The sequence below is a fragment of the Ochotona curzoniae genome, unplaced genomic scaffold (assembly GCF_017591425.1).
Source record: "Ochotona curzoniae isolate NIBS_2020 unplaced genomic scaffold, NIBS_Ocur_1.0 contig_3520, whole genome shotgun sequence".
NCBI classification, from domain to species: domain Eukaryota; kingdom Metazoa; phylum Chordata; class Mammalia; order Lagomorpha; family Ochotonidae; genus Ochotona; species Ochotona curzoniae.
The window spans coordinates 27416302-27436300 of NW_024465894.1; the positions used below are offsets into that span (position 1 = coordinate 27416302).

General features: G+C 43.9%; 1 protein-coding gene across 1 annotated transcript in view; it reads right to left on the reverse strand.

Annotated features, from left to right (window-relative positions):
• Positions 1-4146: 4146 nt before the first annotated feature.
• Positions 4147-19999, reverse strand: part of LOC121157013 (SLX4 interacting protein) — a 153469-nt gene continuing 137616 nt past the window's right edge. The window contains exons 5-7 of the mRNA XM_040980965.1: positions 17228-17305; positions 13377-13465; positions 4147-4322 (exon numbers count right to left, since the gene is read on the reverse strand). Coding sequence (XP_040836899.1) covers positions 4311-4322; positions 13377-13465; positions 17228-17305 — 179 coding nt within the window. The 3' untranslated portion in view covers positions 4147-4310. The remainder of the gene's footprint in view (positions 4323-13376; positions 13466-17227; positions 17306-19999) is intronic.

Here is a 19999-nt window from a genome sequence, read left to right on the forward strand (position 1 = left end):
GGACCCAGGTATTTAAGAAATAGATTAATCAGCAGCATCTCTGGGGATCTTTACAAAGGACTCGTTACAACCTGGAAACTGGCTCTTGGTTTGCATGCATCATTCCTTGGGGTACTCCATTCTTGGCCACCCACTTCATCCCTGTCCTAGCCCCATTTTAATGATATTGTAAAAATTTCAGATTTAAAACTACTACCTATAGAGTGCCGATATGCAGTTCCAGGGCAAGCCCTAACAGATGCAGAGCCCCAAAAGCTTAAGTCCAGGAAGACACCATTCCCAGGCAAGTTAACCAGCCCTTGCAGACCCTGGAGCAAGGTGTCAGGCCTTTTCTCCTCCCCTGGGAACGCACCCCAGGCTTGACGACCGACTCACCTGTATCCTAGTACAGATCCCAGGGGAAGGTGGGGCGTGTTTGAATACCATGGTGGGTGACCTGGCAAACACACTCTTAAATCCTTGGACAGAAAGGAATACAAAGAGAATCCAGACCAGAATAAATGGGTATTCCTGCCTGTAAACAGACAGTGGGTTGGTTTGAAATGAGGGCTGATGTTCACTTCAAAACTCACAAATGCATGCTGAAATTGTGAGTAAACCCAGGAGCTTACTCTATGACTTATTGAACGACAGTTTTGAATAGAACGATGTTGAGTTAATGGTGGCTGGGAAAAGAAGTTGGCTTAAAATAACACACACACACACACACAAACACTCCAGGCCTTCCAGCTACTTTTTAAGGAATCTGTAAAACACAGCTTAGATCCAAAAGGCAAGTGGAAGATGGCTGCATTAAGGTGCTGTGGGAGTTTTAAAAAAAAACAGATTCTTTGGGGTGGGAGGGATAGCGCAATGACTCCAGTGGTTAACCCTCCACCTCCATGCACGGCGTCCCATATGGGTGCCAGTTCAGGTTCTGGCAGCTCCACTTCCCATCCAGCTCCCTGCTTATGGCCGGGGAAAGTAGAGGAGGATTTCCCAAGTCCTTGGGACTTTGTACCTGTGTGGCAGACTAGAAAGCAGCTGCCAGCTCCTGGCTTTGGACTGGCTCAGCTCTGGCTGTTGCAGCCACTGCGGAAGTGGATGGTAGATTTTTCTCTCTGCCTCCCCTTCCCTTTGTAAAGCTGCTTTCCCAATAACAATAAACAAATCTTAAAAACAAGATCCCCAAGATGAATTCCTGGAAGTTCTACTTCACAACATCGAGGGTGGGGCTCCAGGAGGTATGTACAGCTTCCCAGGTGACTCAGAACTTTTTTTTAATGACCTCTTTTTCTTTCTTTCCTTTTTTGTTTTTTAAATCAGACACACAGAGAGAAGGAGAGACAGAGCGGAAGATCTTCCATCAGATGGTTCACTCCCCAAGCAGCCGCAATGGCCAGAACTGGGCCAAACCAAAGCCAGGAGCCCAGAGCCTCTTCTTGGTCTCCCACATGGGTGCAGGGTCCCAAAGCTTTGGGTCATCCTTCACTGCTTTCCCAGGCTACAAGCAGGGAGCTGGATGGGAAGTGGGGCTACTGGGATTAGAACTGGTACCCATATGTGATCCCGGTGCGCGCAAAGTAAGGAATTTTGCCACCAGGCTACCACGCCAGGCCTAAGAATTTCTGATAGAGGTATGTATGAAGGAACACTAGAGAAGGTAAAGGGTAAACACACACACACACTGACACAGTGAAACAGCACTATATAAAGCATAGCCCTGTGAAAATCAAAGTCACTTGGAGAGTTTACGAGAAAGTTTTCAGATTCTTCCCCAGAATTTGGACCTCTAGGGGCTGCGACTGCCAGCTGAATTAGGGACCCTGCATTCCACAGGCACAGGCAGTCAGTGTGGCCGTGTTCAACCAGGCAGCCCTGCACTCTGTACTAGGCACTGCTTGAGGCCCGTAGGCCAGCACAAAAACCCACAGACCAAAGGTCTGGATTTCCTAGAGCTTCTATCTCCCAAGTTTAGACAAACCACATTTGATGTTAGGTGTTAAATGGTGTTCAAATAAATGTCAAAGATCATGAGATGCTATTTTGTTATTTACGTTAAAAAGAGATAAAGAGCAAGCGAGAATACTTCCAAATGCCTGCAATAGTTCTCTGCGCCAGGCTGAAAATAGGAGCTAGGAACCCAAACCAATCTCCCCCAAGGGTGGGACTCAACAGCTTCAGCCCTCGCTGCTGCCTCCCAGGGAATACATTAGCAAGAATTAGGCGTGGTGCCAGATTTTAACACCAGGCAGTCTGATGTGTATTCTGCTGTCCCAAGCAGTGTTTTAGCCACTAGGCCGAAGGCTCACCTTGAACGCCAAGTTAGAAACAGGCTCAGGGAAGGCTGTGGCTGGTATCGAGGTGAGCTTTCCACAGAGACCCGAGTGCAGGACAAGTAACTTCAGCAGAGGAGGAAGAGCGAATACCAAGGCCTGTCCGAAAGGATGGAGCAACAGGGGACAGATAAGAGGGGTAAGGAAGGAGAGGGAGAGAGAACTGGTGATAGAAACGGTCGATCTTTTATGGCTTTTGTGGAAAGACACGTGTGGCTGTGATGATGATAAGCAGCAGCAGCAAAATGGCCATTTTTAAAGGATCGTTACAAGGGTAGGAACATGGAAATGAGGAATGAGGCCCTGGCAATGGTCCACTCAGAGATGATGGGTCTTGGAGGAGGTGGGCGGTGGGAAGAAGTGGCTAGACTGGAAATAGAATCAAGATAACATGATTCTGCAGGGGCAAGAGACAAATTAAAGTGATGAACGGACAACTGTGTGAAATGTTGCTGACCTGTTAGGTATGAAAAGTGACCACTAGATGGAAGGTGACCCTGACAGGCATTTCAGTAAGGAAGATATGTTTTCAGTAGAGGATCGGGACCCAACCCGAGAAGGAGTCAGGAGGGACTTACAGACCAGAACGCACTTGCAGAAACACAGAGTAGACTACCTAAGTAACTTGAAATTTCTACAGACTCATTACAAAGGTAAAGAAAACTGGTGAAATTAAACTTCACTTAAAAAATTGTCATCATATGTGGTCACTATTTTATATACTAGCCTGCCAGTCAGGTGGGTATTTTATACTAACAGTACATAATTTCTGACTCATATTTCAAATGCTGCATAGCCAAATGTTGTCAAAGGCTTCAGTGCCGGCCAGAACAGATCTAGGAGACTTTTGAAATATGACAGAGATGGAGCAGCACGCACTAATGTCACCTTCAACACAGAGTATGAAGGGACTTCAAACTATTTGTGCAAACATGATACAAAAAGATAAAAATAAAAATACAAACTTTATTTTTCAACACAACCTCCATCAAATTCAAGACAGCTTTGTAAGCAACAATAACAGAGGTCATCCAATCCACGTCTGAGAAACCGCGGGTCCTGGGGATTTGACTATGACAGGATGATCTCTTACATTGTTATCCGAAGAAAAATGGATGTGATTTACCTTTACTTGAAATTATGCAACAAAAATGAGTCAGAGGGAGCCATATGAGGACTGTGAGGTGGATGTGTAACAATTTTCCATAGACGTTGGCAGAACCGCCCCTGTTGGGTGGGAGGAGTGAGCATAAGCTGTGTGGTAGAAGACTCTTTGGTAACACTTTGCTGGAGAGTTTTTCTGCTGTAAGTTCAGCATTGTCAAAACACTCTCCTAATAAGCAGATGGCATTATTCTCTGGCACTCCAGCAACGCCAGAAACAAGACCCTTAAAGCACCTCAAGGAACTGTTGACATGAGCAGTGCTGTTCATACGCATGGCCAGGGCACTCTTGGTAACCATCGTTTTGGTTGTGCTTCGTTTCAGGATTGTACTGGTAAAGCCATAGTTGGTATTATAATTCCTGGAAGAAAGGCTTCGGAATCTTGATTTTCTGTGTTCAAAATTTCCATAGAAAGTTTTGCTTGCCTCTAGGTGATGTGGATGCATCAGTTTTGGCACTCTTGGAGCAGAAAGTTTGTTCAATTTTATTTTTGGTGTGAGTGGAATTCAATGAGATACTCATTGGTGTTAGCCATTGTTTGCTTTGTCAACTACTGCTCTTCAACTGGGGCATGAAAAAAGATTTATTGTTTTTCTAAACAAATGTATCTGGATGGTCTGTTGCTGCAGGCTGCTTCTTCAAAATTATCTTACCACTTCTTAAATTGCTGATTTCTCTGGGACATAAGCTTTTCATACAGCATCAATGATTTCACCACTTTTCTACCCATGTTTCATAATCAATGTGATATTTCTTCTTGCTTGGATTTTTAACAGAAGTCCTGTTGTGCTGAGTCTCTTTCCAAATGTACTTCTCATCCTTCTCACGGCCTCAAACTAGATCCTGTTCAGACATGTTATAACACATTAGTATATTTTGGTAAAAAAAAAAATAGTAAAGCTCAAAACAGTTTTTTCCTAATACGCATTTTCCATGAGATTTGGTAAACCTTTGGTATTACTATGCAGCCCAGAGTTGGATGCTGCCCACCGAGACCTGCTTCAACATGAACAAACAAGTTGGGTGGGCAATACCACTACTCATCTGACAAACTGGTCTGTGTTGAAAAGATCTACAGTTGGCATACCAGCACCACCCTGTAGACTCAACTGATACTGGGGGAGACGGTACAATCCTTGGCGATCATGACAAGAGCCCTGTGGGTGTACCAGCCAGTCACTGCTGATCTTCCTCACCTGGCCCACTCTCTGTGGTCCCCCAGCATTGCTGCCATCACTTCCAGAGGCATGTAACAGGAGTTAGCACAATAAACTCTCATTTTCAGGACTGCAAAGCATATAAAGGCAGAAAAGCTTTTCAGTGCTATCAAGATAATTTCAAGATAACACTTAATGTAAATAGGTGGTATTCTCATTTCTTCATCTTGTGAGATATAATTCTATTTTTTTAAAAATGTATGTTTACGCATGTGCTGTTCTTCTGAAGACATTTAATTTTCTCTCAGATGACAATGACTCAACCATAATATTTTAAAAGTGGGTTATTCACAGAATAATGGAATACAGAATCTTAGAGTATATTCAAAACGTTATCACTCTCAATCCTTCATGATCACATGCACCGAGAAGGAAACCCTGAGCTGACACTTGCAGAATGAGCACAGAGGTGAGGCAGCAGTGTCCTGGGTCTCACAGTCATTTGTTGCTTTGTTCCTAGGCCAGTCTCTTCACCCTTTGATGGTTCCTTAACTACTTCTCTGGACTCATTGGAAAACATAAATACAGTGACGTGGGTATGTGAAGCATACACTGGGAGCAGAAATGATTGAAAAAATGTTGAAATTATTGAAAGAGAAAATCTGATATCTTCACAAGCCATACAGGGTTGTGGCTCTCAACGTCCCCTATTCCAAAGCTCTCCTCTGTCTGCATGTGTATTCAGCAGGAAGGTACTGCCACTACTTGACAGGAAACACAAGACTGAAAATTTGAATAACAAACTTAACCTCATTGAGCATTAGTTTTCTCATCCATAAATAAGGAATGAAGATAATATTTCTATATTGGAAGCTTAATGATTTTTTGGAGAAGGGATACTCAAATATTACCTGGGGAATCATGCTCTCGCCCTGCACCCAAGGATCAGCTAATGTACGGGATATCTGTCTCCACAGCTGACTGTGGAAAGCAGCCTATGCCCCAGTCTAAGCCAATAGGAGCACAGAGACTGGATTTAGGAACCTCAAAGACAAGCCTGGGCACAGCTGTCCTGGGCAGACACCTGGCAGGTATGAACCCGGAGCTTCCTGGACTAAGCACCTCATACGGGCTGAGAACGAAGTCAACACGGTTGGAAGGCAGGGCCAGATGTGGTTAGAAACAGTCTGAATGATAATCTGGTGCCTCTGATCAAACTGTACCTGAACTGGATTTTTCAGGGACATGAGCCAAAACTTGTTTTTTTTTTTTTTTCCCTAAGCCATTTTAAAGTTGGCCTTCCTGTCCTTTGAAAATGAAAAAAGTTCAAGACTGATACAATCTCCTTTCAGGTCTGTTACACTGAATAAGTTATTGTATGTGACAGGCCTCTGCACTCTGCAAACAATTACAGCCTTTTGCAAACAATAAAAGCAGAGCAAAAGTGTAATGCCGTGTTAGCTTATTTTGAGGCACTGAATAATAAGATATAAAAGTAGAACTACTTTCAATTCTTTATGATTTCATTATAAGAAGGCAAAAAGAATGACTGTCCTCTTGCTGTGGCAGGCCTGAAGGTATGGGTGACTTACAGTGACAGACGAAGCCAAGAACCTAAATGCAATGATGACCACAGTCCTCAACCACGATGTGACCACGCAGAAGCCACAAGTCTTTAAAATGAGGAAGGAGTTTCTTTCTCAAATTTCACTTCTAATACATTCTTCAATTATTTGAAAATAAGTTAGGGAAGTTTAAAGAGGGAAAAACAAGTGGAACAGAATGGTAATGGACAACTGAGAAAGAAGGTTAGAGCTGTACAGTCAGTGGACTCAAAGGAACAGAAGCCCCAAGGCGGAGAAGCGCGAAGGAGAGCAGGGGCTTATGAATGCCCCTGGGACTGCAGGTGTCTGCTCCATAGCTCAGGATAGTGCACGCCTGATCCTGAGATGTAGTGGGAACAGGGCTGGGTGTTGGGGCTTACACCTGGCAAATGCCATGCCACACTCTTCCCAACTGCAGGATTCCAACCAAGAGGGGCAGGCTGTCCACTCTACCCACCTCTGACCCCATGTCTCAGGCCTTCATTTCTCAGATGGGAATCTACAAGTTAGGAGAGCTAGGAGCCAGCTGCTGCTGCAGCAACTCACACTGGTGTGAGTTGTAATTTAAACTGTTGTATATATCTAGGGAAGCAGCAGCATGTAGTTACAAAAGATGGTTCCTTCCCAGTGCCTATAAAACTGTATCACATAATACAATGTTAATAACAATAAAAAAAATTAAAACAAAACAAAACAAAACAAAAGATGGTTCCTTAAAAACGCAAGCAGTAAAAACAAAAGTCAAGTAGGTTATTTTACAGGAAGTGTACAGAGATTTTTCATTTTGGACTCACCTGCTCTTAAGAATCTAAACATACATCCAGACCTAACTGCCCCTGCCTCAAGTTGCTGAGTCGCTGGGAGCATACAAGTGTGACAGCACTAGGGGCATCTTGGAGACTCCATGTGTCTGGACCATTGCTTATCACTGGGATGACCTGAGAACTGGGTGAATCCTAATGAAGTTTGATCAAAGAAACTATAAAATATACAAACTATTTTTTTTATTTCAGGGAATTCATGAATCACAGCTTAATAACCCTCAGTTTATAAGAAGAAGGGAAACATTTGTTAAAATGAGAGATTTCATGGACACCACCCAAGGCATTGTTTTGCCCTTGGGGGTCCCCTTCCCCCAACAAAGGCCTGTGGTTGAAAATAATAATAATAAAAATGCCGACAATGCAGGAAGACAGCCAAGCCCTTCATTCAGGGTGGTCATCTCTTTCATTACCCCTTACAGGACCAAGCATTTGGGTCCAGAAAGGATGACAGGTGGGTTAAGATACTGGTACAGTCATGCAAGTGACAAGGCTATTCTAAGGGAGTCCCAGGAGCAAAGGGCACTGGTGGGAAAGAGGGAGGAGGGCCAGAGACAAGACATCACAGCTGACGGTCTCCTTCCGCACTCTGCTCCGTGCTGGCCTTGGCCCAGCAACATGGAAGCAACAGCCTTCGCCCTCGCCCCTGAACAGAGAGCCCCTCTTTCCAAGACTCAGATCTCACGATAGTAGCAGCTTTTGTGGCCTAGTCTGGGAACCTCATCTTCAATGATGACATTGTTTCCTTGGGAAAATGGGTACTGAATTCTAAATCATCTGTTTCCCAGTGAACTTTCAAACACAATCCACTCATACATCCGACTTTGCCTGAGCTAAGGCTGGAGGCCGGAGGTATTCTGAACAGCATGAGCAGTCTGTTGGTTTTTTTTTTTTTTTTTTTTTTTTTTTAAATTCAGATGTATCTCAGAGAACTGACTGGGTCCTTCCTACAAAACCATATCTCAGCATATCTAGGGCAGTGTGTGGAAGTGACAGCATTTAACTGGGTTCTTTCTGTTCTGTTTATACTTTTATCAATTATTTGAAAGGCACACTGACAAAAAGAAAGGTGCAGGGAGGAAGACTGGGAGAGAAACAGAAAAGGAGAGGGAGGAAGAGAGGGGAAGAAAAAACGAGAGGGGGCAAAGGAGTGCATGTGAGAGAGTGAATTATTTCATCTGCTGGTTCATTCTGCAATTCCTAAAAGAGCCAGAGTTGGACCAGGTTAAAACTAGGAGTCAGGAACTCCATCTGGGTCTCCCACATGGGCGGCAGGTGTCCGAGTTCTTGGGTTATCACTTGTTTCCTCCCAGGTGCATTAGCAGGAAACTGGATCAGAAGCAGAGGTGGAATTCAGTCCCAGGCACTCTGATTTGGGATGCAGGGAACCTGCTCAGCCGTAACACCCATCTCTGATCATTCAGTTTTGACGGCTACAAAATGAAGCTGAGTTGGCAAGTGGAGACAGAAAAGGAGAGTGCTGCAAAAATACCTCCATTCCTCCATCCCATCTTTTCACTACACGAAGGCACATGAAGGCAGGTGGGAAGGCCCTTCTCCAAGAACAATGGCCCACCCTTCAAGACACCTTTGAAGGCCTTCTGCTGACAGACAAAAGGGGAGCCTGGTCCCTAGAGATCCTCACTTTCATCAGGGAGGACACAATGGTGGGCACACACAAGCGTGGCTGCCCCATAAGCCTAAAGACCATAATTTGTACAATGCAGATTGCTCTAGAATAAGAAGGATCTCACACTATAAACTAAATGAAGTCCCATAAAAAATAGCATAAGAGCAAAAGCAAAAATCTAATTTTGAAAAACATAACCCCCAAATTGTCCAGTAATCATTGTGGAAAGCATAAATCTGGGGATACAGACTTCCACCATACAGTAGTAAAACATAATTGAAAGGTTAAGTACTCAACTCATTCAGAGTGGATTTCCTTGCTATACAAGGAGTTTTGACGTAACATGGAATTTGTGAAATATAAAAAAGCATCAACAAGAAATCTGGGTACACAGTCACGAATGGGGTCTTGGTTACAGTAAGTGCACGCTGACCAGTTATGAAGCATGCTCTAGCAGACACACACAGATTATATCAGGGACAGAGGTTTTACCTTTGGGTTGGGAGTTGAAGATAGTTTTTATTTTCTATGTATATATTTGGATTGAAACAATTTTGCAACAGTGAACGTGTACAATTTTGGTAATGAGCTAGTCAGTAAATACTAAGATCAGAACACCCTGGGAAATGTGAAATATGGGAACAGTTTCTCCCTCATTTAAGGAACTTTTCCTAGGCTGCAGGACTGTCTTGTTAGGGGCTTCTGTGTGATGCATAAAGCAGCATGGCTCAGGACGCACAACACACACGAGGAGCCTGGATTTGTAAAGTCTACGACACTGGAACAGTCACCTGTGACTTATGCAATCTTTCTAGTACATAAAAAAAAAAAAAACAAACCAACAACCACTTAGAGACCTTTTCTGGAAGGGACTGACTTATAGCTCTGATAAAGCTCCCTTATAAAAGTGAAAGAAGCTGTCCTCGGGTACAACAGTTACTGCGTCATCAAACTGCTAAGTGCATTAAATAATGCCCGAAATGTTTCCTTATAATTTCTTTTTTAGCTTTCCTAAGAATATAACTCCACCCTCAATCTTTTTTTTTTCTTAATGACAGTTTGAAAATATACAAGTAAAGTTATTCTGTAGAAAATCCCTGGAGTTTTTATTTAGCTACATTTTCTGCCTGTTCCCTCTGACAGAATTTCTGCATGAGAAAGTCTTGAGATAATTTGATAGCCCCCCCCCCCCCCGCTCCCACTTCCGCCCCCCAACAGGAGTAGGACCAAAGTCCACAGAGGCTGGATTACACACAGCTGAGGAATACAATGGCTTAACTAAAAATAACCCGGCCGGCAGGCAGGAGCTTATTGCTCCAGACTCATTTTCGCTTCAGTTTTATATTCATAAACTGAAAGAATTCTTCAAGGCCACCCAGTAGTCTGAGTTGACAGAAGCATTCAACTCTGCTTGCACGTGGTCTCGTCAGGATGTGCTGGTAATCCCCCCCCCCCCCCCCGCCCCGTTGGCGTCACAGAAGGGACCCAGCCCCCCCCCCCACCAGGCTGTGTCTCCAGAACCTCCCCAGTTCTGTTCCCAGCCGCATCGCAAACAAAGCAAAAGGAAGAGCTCCAAGCATGTTAACACACCTACGCACTGGGAGGCAGCGCTAACACTCCACAAGAGTCACCGACTTCGACCGTGTAAGCTTAAAAGTGACAAAGTCAGTCTAGAATTCTGGACTTTCCGTCTGCATAGCACGCAATCCCTAAGGGAGCTATGAAAGGCACCAGCACAACGTGCGCTCATCTCTGGAAGTAACGGAACTGCACTTTTCAATCTGTGGGACGTCCCCGATTTCACACGGACCTGCAGACTGCAAGCTACTTGAGGGCAAAAGCATTTGAAAACTTTTGTCTTCCTAGTGCCTGTCAGAGATTCTGACACAGAGCCAGTACTGAGCAGATGATGTTAACAGGCAGCCATCAGAACAGATGGGAAAATGGAAGGTGGTGGTGGTGGTGGTGGGGTGCTCTCCCGGGGCCGACATGGGTGGCTGCACCCAAGACACGGTGAAGGAGTGGCTCTGTGCTACTCCTGAACTGTCCCACGGTTATCTATACAATGTTAATAAGGAAATAATAGAAACAATAAATAATCTATAATTTCCCAGAGGCTCCAGGGTTTTCTGTCTGGGAAGGAAAACAGTCGGTACCTAGGGACTTGGGTTTGTAAAAAAAAAAAAAAGAAAGAAAAAAAAGAAATAAACTACTGTTAAAATGGAACATAACTGACTACTTAAGTTCTTCATACTTTTTAAGGGAAAACAGGTAAGGGCAAAAAAAAAAAAAAACAGCAGCAAAAACTAAATGTAAAGACTCTCAATCGACCTCCAGTTCCATATCCAGCACTGGGTCAGAAGCTGGGGCTGCAAGGGTTTGCAGAGTTCTTATGAGAAACTTTAGTAAGAAAAATACAATGACTCACTTCATAATAATGCCCTTTCCTCCCAAAGTACACATCTCAGTTCCCACATCCCTGCAGCCTGGGTACTCCGGGCAGTGATTGCAACAATCTCCCCGCGCCATGTCGCTGAGTTGGAGACAGGCCTTCCTAGGGCTGGGCGGACGGGGAACAGCAGCTGCCGGGCCACAGGCACCGGCTCTGCACGGGCGGGAGAGGGTTCCCTTTGTCCCTTCTGGTGGGTGCCCAAGGATCCTTTGTGCAGCCACTGTGAGGAAGCAAGGAGCTAAGCACAGCTGGCCTCCTTGTCTACAGGCTCCACGAGGCCGTTGGCAGAGTGGTTCTGAACCACCACTCGCGCATTTCCTAATAAGCTGTTACACAGTGTGGATCCAAAAAGGGGCAGAAAAAGTGGAGGAAAAGGAATCCATGCTCACTCAGGACCTGGGTGTCTTCTGTCACGTCTGTTGGCATGCAAAAATGAGTTAAATAAGTCATCACAGAATAAAAAGGGGAGTTGATTGTTCAAGAAGTATCTCCGATATAGCCAATTGCACAGGAAAAATGGCCTTGCCCACACAGAAGCTCCCTGATTCTCATCACCCAGAGAAAATGAGATGGATCCTGCCCTTTGGCCAGTATGAACACAAACTGGTATTGCTAGATACTCGAACATTTTAAAGATAAGAAAACTGAACTCGCTCAGAGAAAATTCTCAGCCTGGTCAACTTTTCAGCATGAAAATTCTCACCATTTAGGAAGTCTTCCAGATTATAAGATTTATACGACAGCAGCTAGAGAAAACTTACATCTGTATAAATACCAGGGCCCCAGCGGAGGATAACATTTCATTTGTATTGAGATATTTCAATTCTCCCTTAATAATTTAAGATACCAAATATTAATATTACATATCAGATACAAGATTTAATTTCTCCTGTTTTCCATCTGAAAGCAATAATACGTTCTGGTACAGTTAATTGCTGTCTCCTTAAACCATACATCAATTTTTCCCTTGCTCTGAGAATCAGTTAAGTTATATTACATTACAGTCACATGCCAACAGCATTACTACTTTAGGATTTACTAATTTACTAAGATAATTCAACATCCTTGAGAATTTTCAAAGGCTAGACTTTAAATGCTTTTTGCCAAATCTGTTCCATTTATTTAATGTAATGTGTACATGAAAAGTTTTATTGATGGGTGAAGAAGAAATGTGAGTCACACTGGCTTCTGCAGTGAGATTGTTGCAATCACTGCCCTGGTCTACATGAAGGCATTTCAATGTAAAGATGAGTTCTCTGTTCTTTGTTGGTTCCTGGGTCTGTGCTCACCCTTTGTAGCCTCTGAAACACTCTTATTATGTATTTATTTAAGATGAGATAAGAAGTTGGTTTTAGACTATGTGGGCCAAATTTCAAATTTCATATGGATTTTAAAAATAATAAACACCAAGGGTAATTTAATATCCTTATAAATTATTTTAGAAGCATAATAATCATGTCATCCTTCATGGCCGGGTTAATGCCTGCTGGATTTTTTTTTTTAATTCTTGTTTGTAAAAGTTTTAAGTCATGTGTCCAAAAAGTTTGTGCAGAGGCAAGTTCTAGTAGATAGGGCTGTGGCTGCAGCAAGATACACAGGCACAAGGAGACACACACACACACAGAGAATGTTAAGTTCAAAAAACAAGGCTGTCAGCAATGATATCCCAGGCAAAATGTCTCTGTCTTTCTGAATAGAAAATTCCAATGAGATATAAACAGGTCCTAATAGAGCTCAAGGTTTAGGGAGGTGAAAGGAGGGAGAAAGAGAGAGAGAACATACGCGTACATGTGTGAATCCTATCAACGATGACACCATTCCCTAGGGAGAAGCATTGGTTCTCACGAAAATGTCAGTGATTCACCACAGGATAAAATTCTAAAGCTACTGACCCCACTGAAGGCTTGCAGTGAAAATGTGCGGATTTTGCTTCATTTCATCTCACTACTATCAAATGTACCATCACTTTTCATGATACGTTATTTTCGCATTTAACATTGAAATGAGAAAAGTACTGCTGATCAAACTAAATACTCAAGGGGTCTTTGCGAAAGAAACACAGTCAACACACACGTTAATCAATTCTACCATGCAAAATAGGTAGGCTATTTTTGTTTCTTGAAAATACGCACTGAATGCTCAACCATTGAAAAACAATAGAAATCTTTTTCTCCATTGTTTTAGGATAACTCGGCACTTCAGAAGATTCATTCATGGAACTTTTCATACATACCAGCTCTTCCTTCTGACTGAGCAAAAGATCACGGCCCACTGGAAGTTGACTTACACAGACCACAAATCTGTCAGGAAACACGCGGAGATCTGTACAAAATGAAGAAAAGCAAGTTACTTAAGGCATCGAAAAACCAAGAATACAGAAGAGCCCACATGGTGTTAAGGAGACACACAACACACCTGACTCCTTCCTCCCCGCCCCCCACACTTCCAGTGTTTGTTACGAACAAGGCAGGATGAGCACAAAGCCCCAGAGTGAAGGGAGACTGCAGATGTGTCCACCTGAGCACTGGACCACTGCATCGCACCATCGCACGCTCCTGGGCAGAACCTTTGCAGCCTCCGCTCTGAGTCAGTGTTCTGTTTCGGACAATGACATCAATGTTTGCTAATGATGTGCAGATTGGAGGAGGGAAGGTATCAGATAAAATCTGCCATGGTGACCCATCAACGCTTTGGCTAGCTTACTTATCGTCTCCTTAGACAGCTGGTCTTCGAGGCTCTCTAGGCTGCAGCGCAAACTCTTCATCTGAATCAGGCTATGAAATAGCAGCTTCTCTTCGAATTTAATGGTCACGCCATTAAGGAAATGGTTAAATAATCAGCAAAGATGACGCGACTACACTACAGTCCCTGTGCTCTGTTGTTACAGCTTCTTAAAGGAAAACCACTGACCTCTAAGTCGGGGTGATTAAATGAATCACTGGATTGCATTTTTCATCACTCAATGAGAGAAATACAAAGGGTGGTAGCTTCTGAATCTATCCCGCAACGTATCATCTGTCTGTCCTGCTAAGATACCTGGGAGGCAGCATGTGATGGCCTAAGTACTTAGGAAAGTGGGTTCCTAGCACCTGCATGTGGACCCTGGTGGAGCTTCTGGCTCCTGGTTTGGTCTGGTCTAGCCATGGCTGTTGGCGGGCCACTTAGGCAGTGAATCAGCAGATGAATGGTCTCTCTCTATCACTCTGTTTCTCCAATAAGTAAAGACATATATTTTTTTAAAGATTTATTTTATTTTTATTGGAAAGGCGGATATACAGAGAGGAGAGACAGAGAGGAAGATCTTCCGTCCAATGATTCACTCCCCAAGTGACCACAACGGCCCATGCTATGCCGATCCAAAGCCAGGAGCCTCTTCCGGGTCTCCCACGCGGGTGCAGGGTCCCAAAGCTTTGGGCCATCCTCGACTGCTTTCCTGGGCCACAAGCAGGGAGCTGGATGGGAAGTGGGGTTGCCAGGATTAGAACTGGTGCCCATATGGGATCCCGGGCGTGCCTGGCTAGGACCTTAACCATTGTGCCATGGTGCCAGGCCCAGTAAAGACATATTTAAAATGAACCTTTATTTTCATTTTATTTGAAACATACAGATAAACAGACACAGACTTCTTCCATCACCCAGTTCACTCCCCTAATACGTAGACAGTCAGAAACCCAGAATTCCATCTGTGTCTCCCATATGAGTAGCAAGAGTACAAGCACTTGGGCTGTCCTCCACTTCCTTCCCAGGCACATCAGCAGGAAGCTGGATCAGAATTGGGGAAATCAGGTTATGAGCCAGGCACACCTATATGCAATTCGGGCATATAAGCAGTGATTAAGCCAAGTGTCCATCCCTGCTTGAATATTTTTATAATATATACCTTTCATACTTGTGATAGAAATAAACTTAACTGTCTGGAAGAATAAACTTTCTTGAATGTTAAAACACAAAGTTATGAAGCACATGCAATGAGGTCTTCTACCGACAGTACATGAGACTATTGGATACGGTAATTATACACTCCAGTTGATGTACTCAGCAGCTAAGAATGAGTGCATTGGGACCTGTTGGCATTAGCATCCCATGTGGGTGCCGGTTCATGTCGTGGCAGCTCCATTTCCGGTCCAGCTCCCTGCTAACAGCTTGGGAAAAGCAATGGAAAGATGGCCCAAGTACTTGGGTCCCTGCCACTCATGTGGGAGACCTGGAAGAAAATCCCGGTTCTTGGCTTAGGTCTGACCCAGCCCCAGCCATTCTCGTCATCCAGGAGTGAATGAGCAAGTGGAAAATCTCTATTTTTCTCTCCCTTGTCCACGTACCTCTTTCAAATAAATCTTAAAAAAAAAAAGATGGAGTACAATAATTTTGCAGATGCACAATTTAAATACAGTTAATGCCTTACATTAGTCATGCAGGTTAAATCATGCCAAAAGACTAAAGACTGACGTATTGTTCCAATGACAACTCTCCTCCTGAACTCTTAACTGTTGTCCGCTTGTCAAACACTCTCCTTATTCCAAGTCATCCATCCAACTCAGCACATCAAATCAACAGTTCAAAAAACAGATTCACTGACACCACATTAAAAAAAAAGTCTATCATGGCTCCCTGGTGCCCAACATGCAAGGTGCAAAGATTCAAAATCCCTATGAGTGGGCCTTACTGGTTGCTCCAGTCTTACCCTAGCTAGCTCCCCTCGTGTGGCAAGCCCTTACGTCAGGTAGGGATCTGGGTGTGCCTGGACCATGACGCCACGTGAATGGTCTATTTGGCTATGAGACCGAGCATGGACTTTGAAAAGTCAAAAGAACAAAACTATGAAGGCATTTAATATTTATTCATTAGTTCTTAAAATATCGAGATAAGGGAGTAGGTAGCCTCGCCTGATTTTCCCTTTCTGGAACGGAAGGGGAAACTAAACCAAAGAATTCTGCCCTCAACAGAAATCAGAAAACTAAAACAAAAACCATTCGTTAGCAAATCAAACAGTAAAGTTATCACTTCCATCAAAAAATTCCATGCTTTGTATTTCCATTTCTTCCTCTGAAAAATGCTAGCAGCTTTTTAGACATTTTGGTGGCAGATGTTGAACAGAAAGCAACTCCTACACTGATTGACAGTTACATTATTTTAATATTTACAGAAATTGCAGATTTTGGTAATGACAGTTCCTGCCATGAAGAGTAAGTAATTCGTATTTTAACAGACACACATTTAACTGACTTTGTTAAGAGTTGGACAAACTCAAAGGCCTCATTAAGAGAGTAATACATTTGAGCAACACTTGAAGAAGGTGCTGATAATTGTGACAATTCTACGAGCAAATCTTATGGAATTCTCAGTCCCTGGTTCATAGCTGACACCCAGACTGAAGCTGTCCAAGGAATTAAGCTACATTTTCTTTCCAGCGCTCAGATCAACTCAGACGATAGTCGTTAGCTTCTGGTTTTATTGTTGTTGGCCGGACAAGTCTGACTTCATTCCCTCAGTGGACATCTTGATTGGGGGAAGTTGAGGGTGGGGAGGACTGGCCTTGGCTCACACCTAGGGAATGCTCTGTTAGATCTGGACTGGCAAAGTGTTTGCTCATGTGCCCACCTGCTCTGTTCCCCAGGTCCTTGGTGCGCATCGAGAACGAGGAAATGATTCACGGCTCGGCGGTGTGTGCCGAGTCACTCTGGAAACCCAAAGAAAGTGCTGAAATGCATCAGGAAAGCAAAGCACAGTGTGGCCCTGCTCACTGTTCTCCAAACAGCAGTAAAAACAGAACAAGCTGTAGGAGGGGAACTACAGATGTTTGGAAACCCTCAATGACATAAAAGCAATGAAACAAGTAGGAATTTCCATTCCTTAATTTTCTTCCCTTCTCTAGGGCAGGCCGAGTGTGGGAAGTGCGTGGTGCTCCAAGGAGGGCAGGCTGATGGTGTCAGGTATCTGGCATAACAAGGAGGGCAGGGCAGGCCGAGTGTGAGAGGTGCCTCATTCTCCAAAGGGCACAGGCTGAGTGTGTGAGCTGCCTGATGCTGCAAGGGGAACAAGCTGAGTGTGTGAGGTGCCTGGGGCCCCAAGGGCTCAGTTTCTTACCAGAATTTGCTGAACCTCTGATACAGTGCAGGCGTATGCCTCTCTTGAGGAAATAGGCTGTGATCTGAAAGCCGTAACCTGAAAAAAAAAAAAAAAAAGAGAGAACATCCTCCCATAAGTTCATGTACCATTGAACTCCAGAGGCCCACCCTACCATCCAATATACATTTAACAATGGTTTAGCCAATAAAAGAATAAAAGGCTCGCTAGAGGGTATCATTTGGGAGGAAAGGGTGAGCATGCCTCTCCTGGTTCCTGCAGAAGGCATGACCCTAGCATGGTCCCTAGTTCCTGAAGTGACGCAGTTACTTCATCAGCAGAATGGTGTCAGTGAGGACATGTACCAGGCCCAAAGATCAGGGCTTCCAGGTAGGGTGAGTAATTCAGTCTGAGCTGCTGCACAGAACTTGGCCACCTTCTGATATCCAATACTAATTAGCTCATGAAAAGAATCATTAATATTTTGAAGATAAGTGTATCGTGCCTGTCAGTAATTTATTCCAACTCAAGTAGAGCCAAGTCTTTATATAGCGTAAGATGAAAAGAAATGTTACATGAGTCAACAACAACCAGAAATTCCTCAACTCACCAAAATAGCCTAAAAGGGGGAAAAAAACAAAAGACAAAAAACCAACCAGAGCACAGAGTGTTGCCAGGGCAGTAAGACAACTAGAATTCTCATGCTTTATTAGTAGGAGTACAAGTTGGTACAACCACGTGCCTGAGCATTAAGTAGACACCTACGGTGTTCATAACAGCACTCTTCCCACCAGTCTCTGAACAAATGCAAATGCTCATCAGTAGTGTCTCAAAATCGGAAGAGAGTTATGCAGTGAAATATGACAACACCCCTAAAAAAATGAGCTACAACTACAAGCAATAACAGAAATAAATCTCACAAGCACCACATTAAGGGAAAGAAGCCAGGGCCGAAGGCTTCTGTGCAAGTGTGACACATTACCATTCATTTTATAGGATGATTCACAGAAAGCAGCAGCATAAATCCTTTTCTCCTTCCCTCTCTCTTCCAGTTTCTCTACAAGTATAAACCGATCTGTCCATGATTTTCTGGAAAGGTCGAATGAGGATGTTCTCAGGTAACACTGGCGAGCATTGGGTGGAAGAACTGGAAGGGACACCCAAGGGACAGGCTAGGGCTGCAGGCAGGGAGACTACTCCAGGGAGACACTGCTTCCCCAGTGCAGTCCTGGAGAGGGTAAGAGTTGAATGAAGCGACCCCCAGACCATCAGATCACTCAAAGAGAAGCAGGAGCCCCCCAGGTCCATGGCTACGGTTTTTCTGAAATCACAGACACCCAAAGGACACACTTTGAAGTGTTCCCGTAGTGTTTGGCTCACACTCCTGCAGAAGGATCCAGGTCACCAGCGAGCAGAGACTTGAGGCTCTGTCTAAACAAGTTACACTCCGACAGCATAACTGCTTGGGTCACGCGGATTGTGAACTAAGTGACATTTATGAAAGGATAATCTCCAGATTTACTGAGATGAAATATATTTTTTTTCCCCCAACACACTTGAAAATGCACTGCATTATGGTCATGTGGCTTTTTTCTGCTTAAAATGTCAAACAAAATGTGCACACCATTGGCATTACAGAGAGCTTTAAAACAAATATTTCATTCCTTAGGTCACTCAGAGAGTGGAAGTCACTTTTCCATCTGTTTATTTGTCCTACCACTGGGGATGGGGTGAGGGGCTGAGGAGTCCTTGGCAACTGGGACTCACAAACGCACATTTCAAAATTTAAAAGTAGCTTTCAAGTCACAACTTATGTGACTCTTGAAAAGATGGAACAATAACTTGCAAGACCCGTGTGGCATCTAATGAAGCCATTGTTTTTACTGATCAACAACTTAAAGTGATTACGATTCAGATAGCGTTTTCAGAAATATCACATTTGGTTTGCGCAACAATGAACTCTCAAGATGACACCTTCTCCTACTGGGGTGGGATGGGAGGAACCACAGTAAACCATCGATTCTTAATGATTTATTACTGAAATTACCAGGAGAACTGAGTTGCTTGCTTCCTACCTCCCCGCCCCCAGTGCCAAAGACAGAAGCTTGCTAAAATCATTCCCAAACTGGCATCTTATTATTAGTGGTTTCAATGGAAAACAATAACCTGGCCCAACAGCACCTCCAAGTTAACCAGCAAATGTAATGTGTAAAAGAGATTAGCAGCTGCTTAGTACCAGTTCCATTGGTCATAGGCATGATTATTGGAGAAATAGGAAGAGAGATTAAACACGATAGGAACTTGTGTCAATTCTCATGGCAAACCAAATTCAATACATAAACAGAAAAGTACAGCTGCGGAAACCTCAGGGAGATGCACTTCATTTGTGCTCAGATAACAGGCCCTGATAAAGACCACATTCTCATCTCCGCTCTCAGGGAATCCACTTCACAGAGTTCAACAGACCGCTAGGAGTTTTTTTCATTTATGCCCAGGGCTACAGTAAAAACCTTGGGCTCTCTCTAAAGTTAACCCATTTGGCAAAGAATCCAAGGAAGTCCATTGCTTGCCTGACTTGGGGTATTAGCTCCCAGCTTATCACACTCCAAAACCGGAGTCAGGGCACTGAAGGGGCAGAGGGGGAGGGCAGAGAAGCAAATGGACATCTTCAACTGGGAACCTTCCCATGTAAAAACTACCCAATGATGACATTCAAACACTACACGGCACGTGTGAGCGTGCCTGTGTGCTCGGAGGCTATCACGGGCCTCCTAATCTGACAGGGCTGCTTTG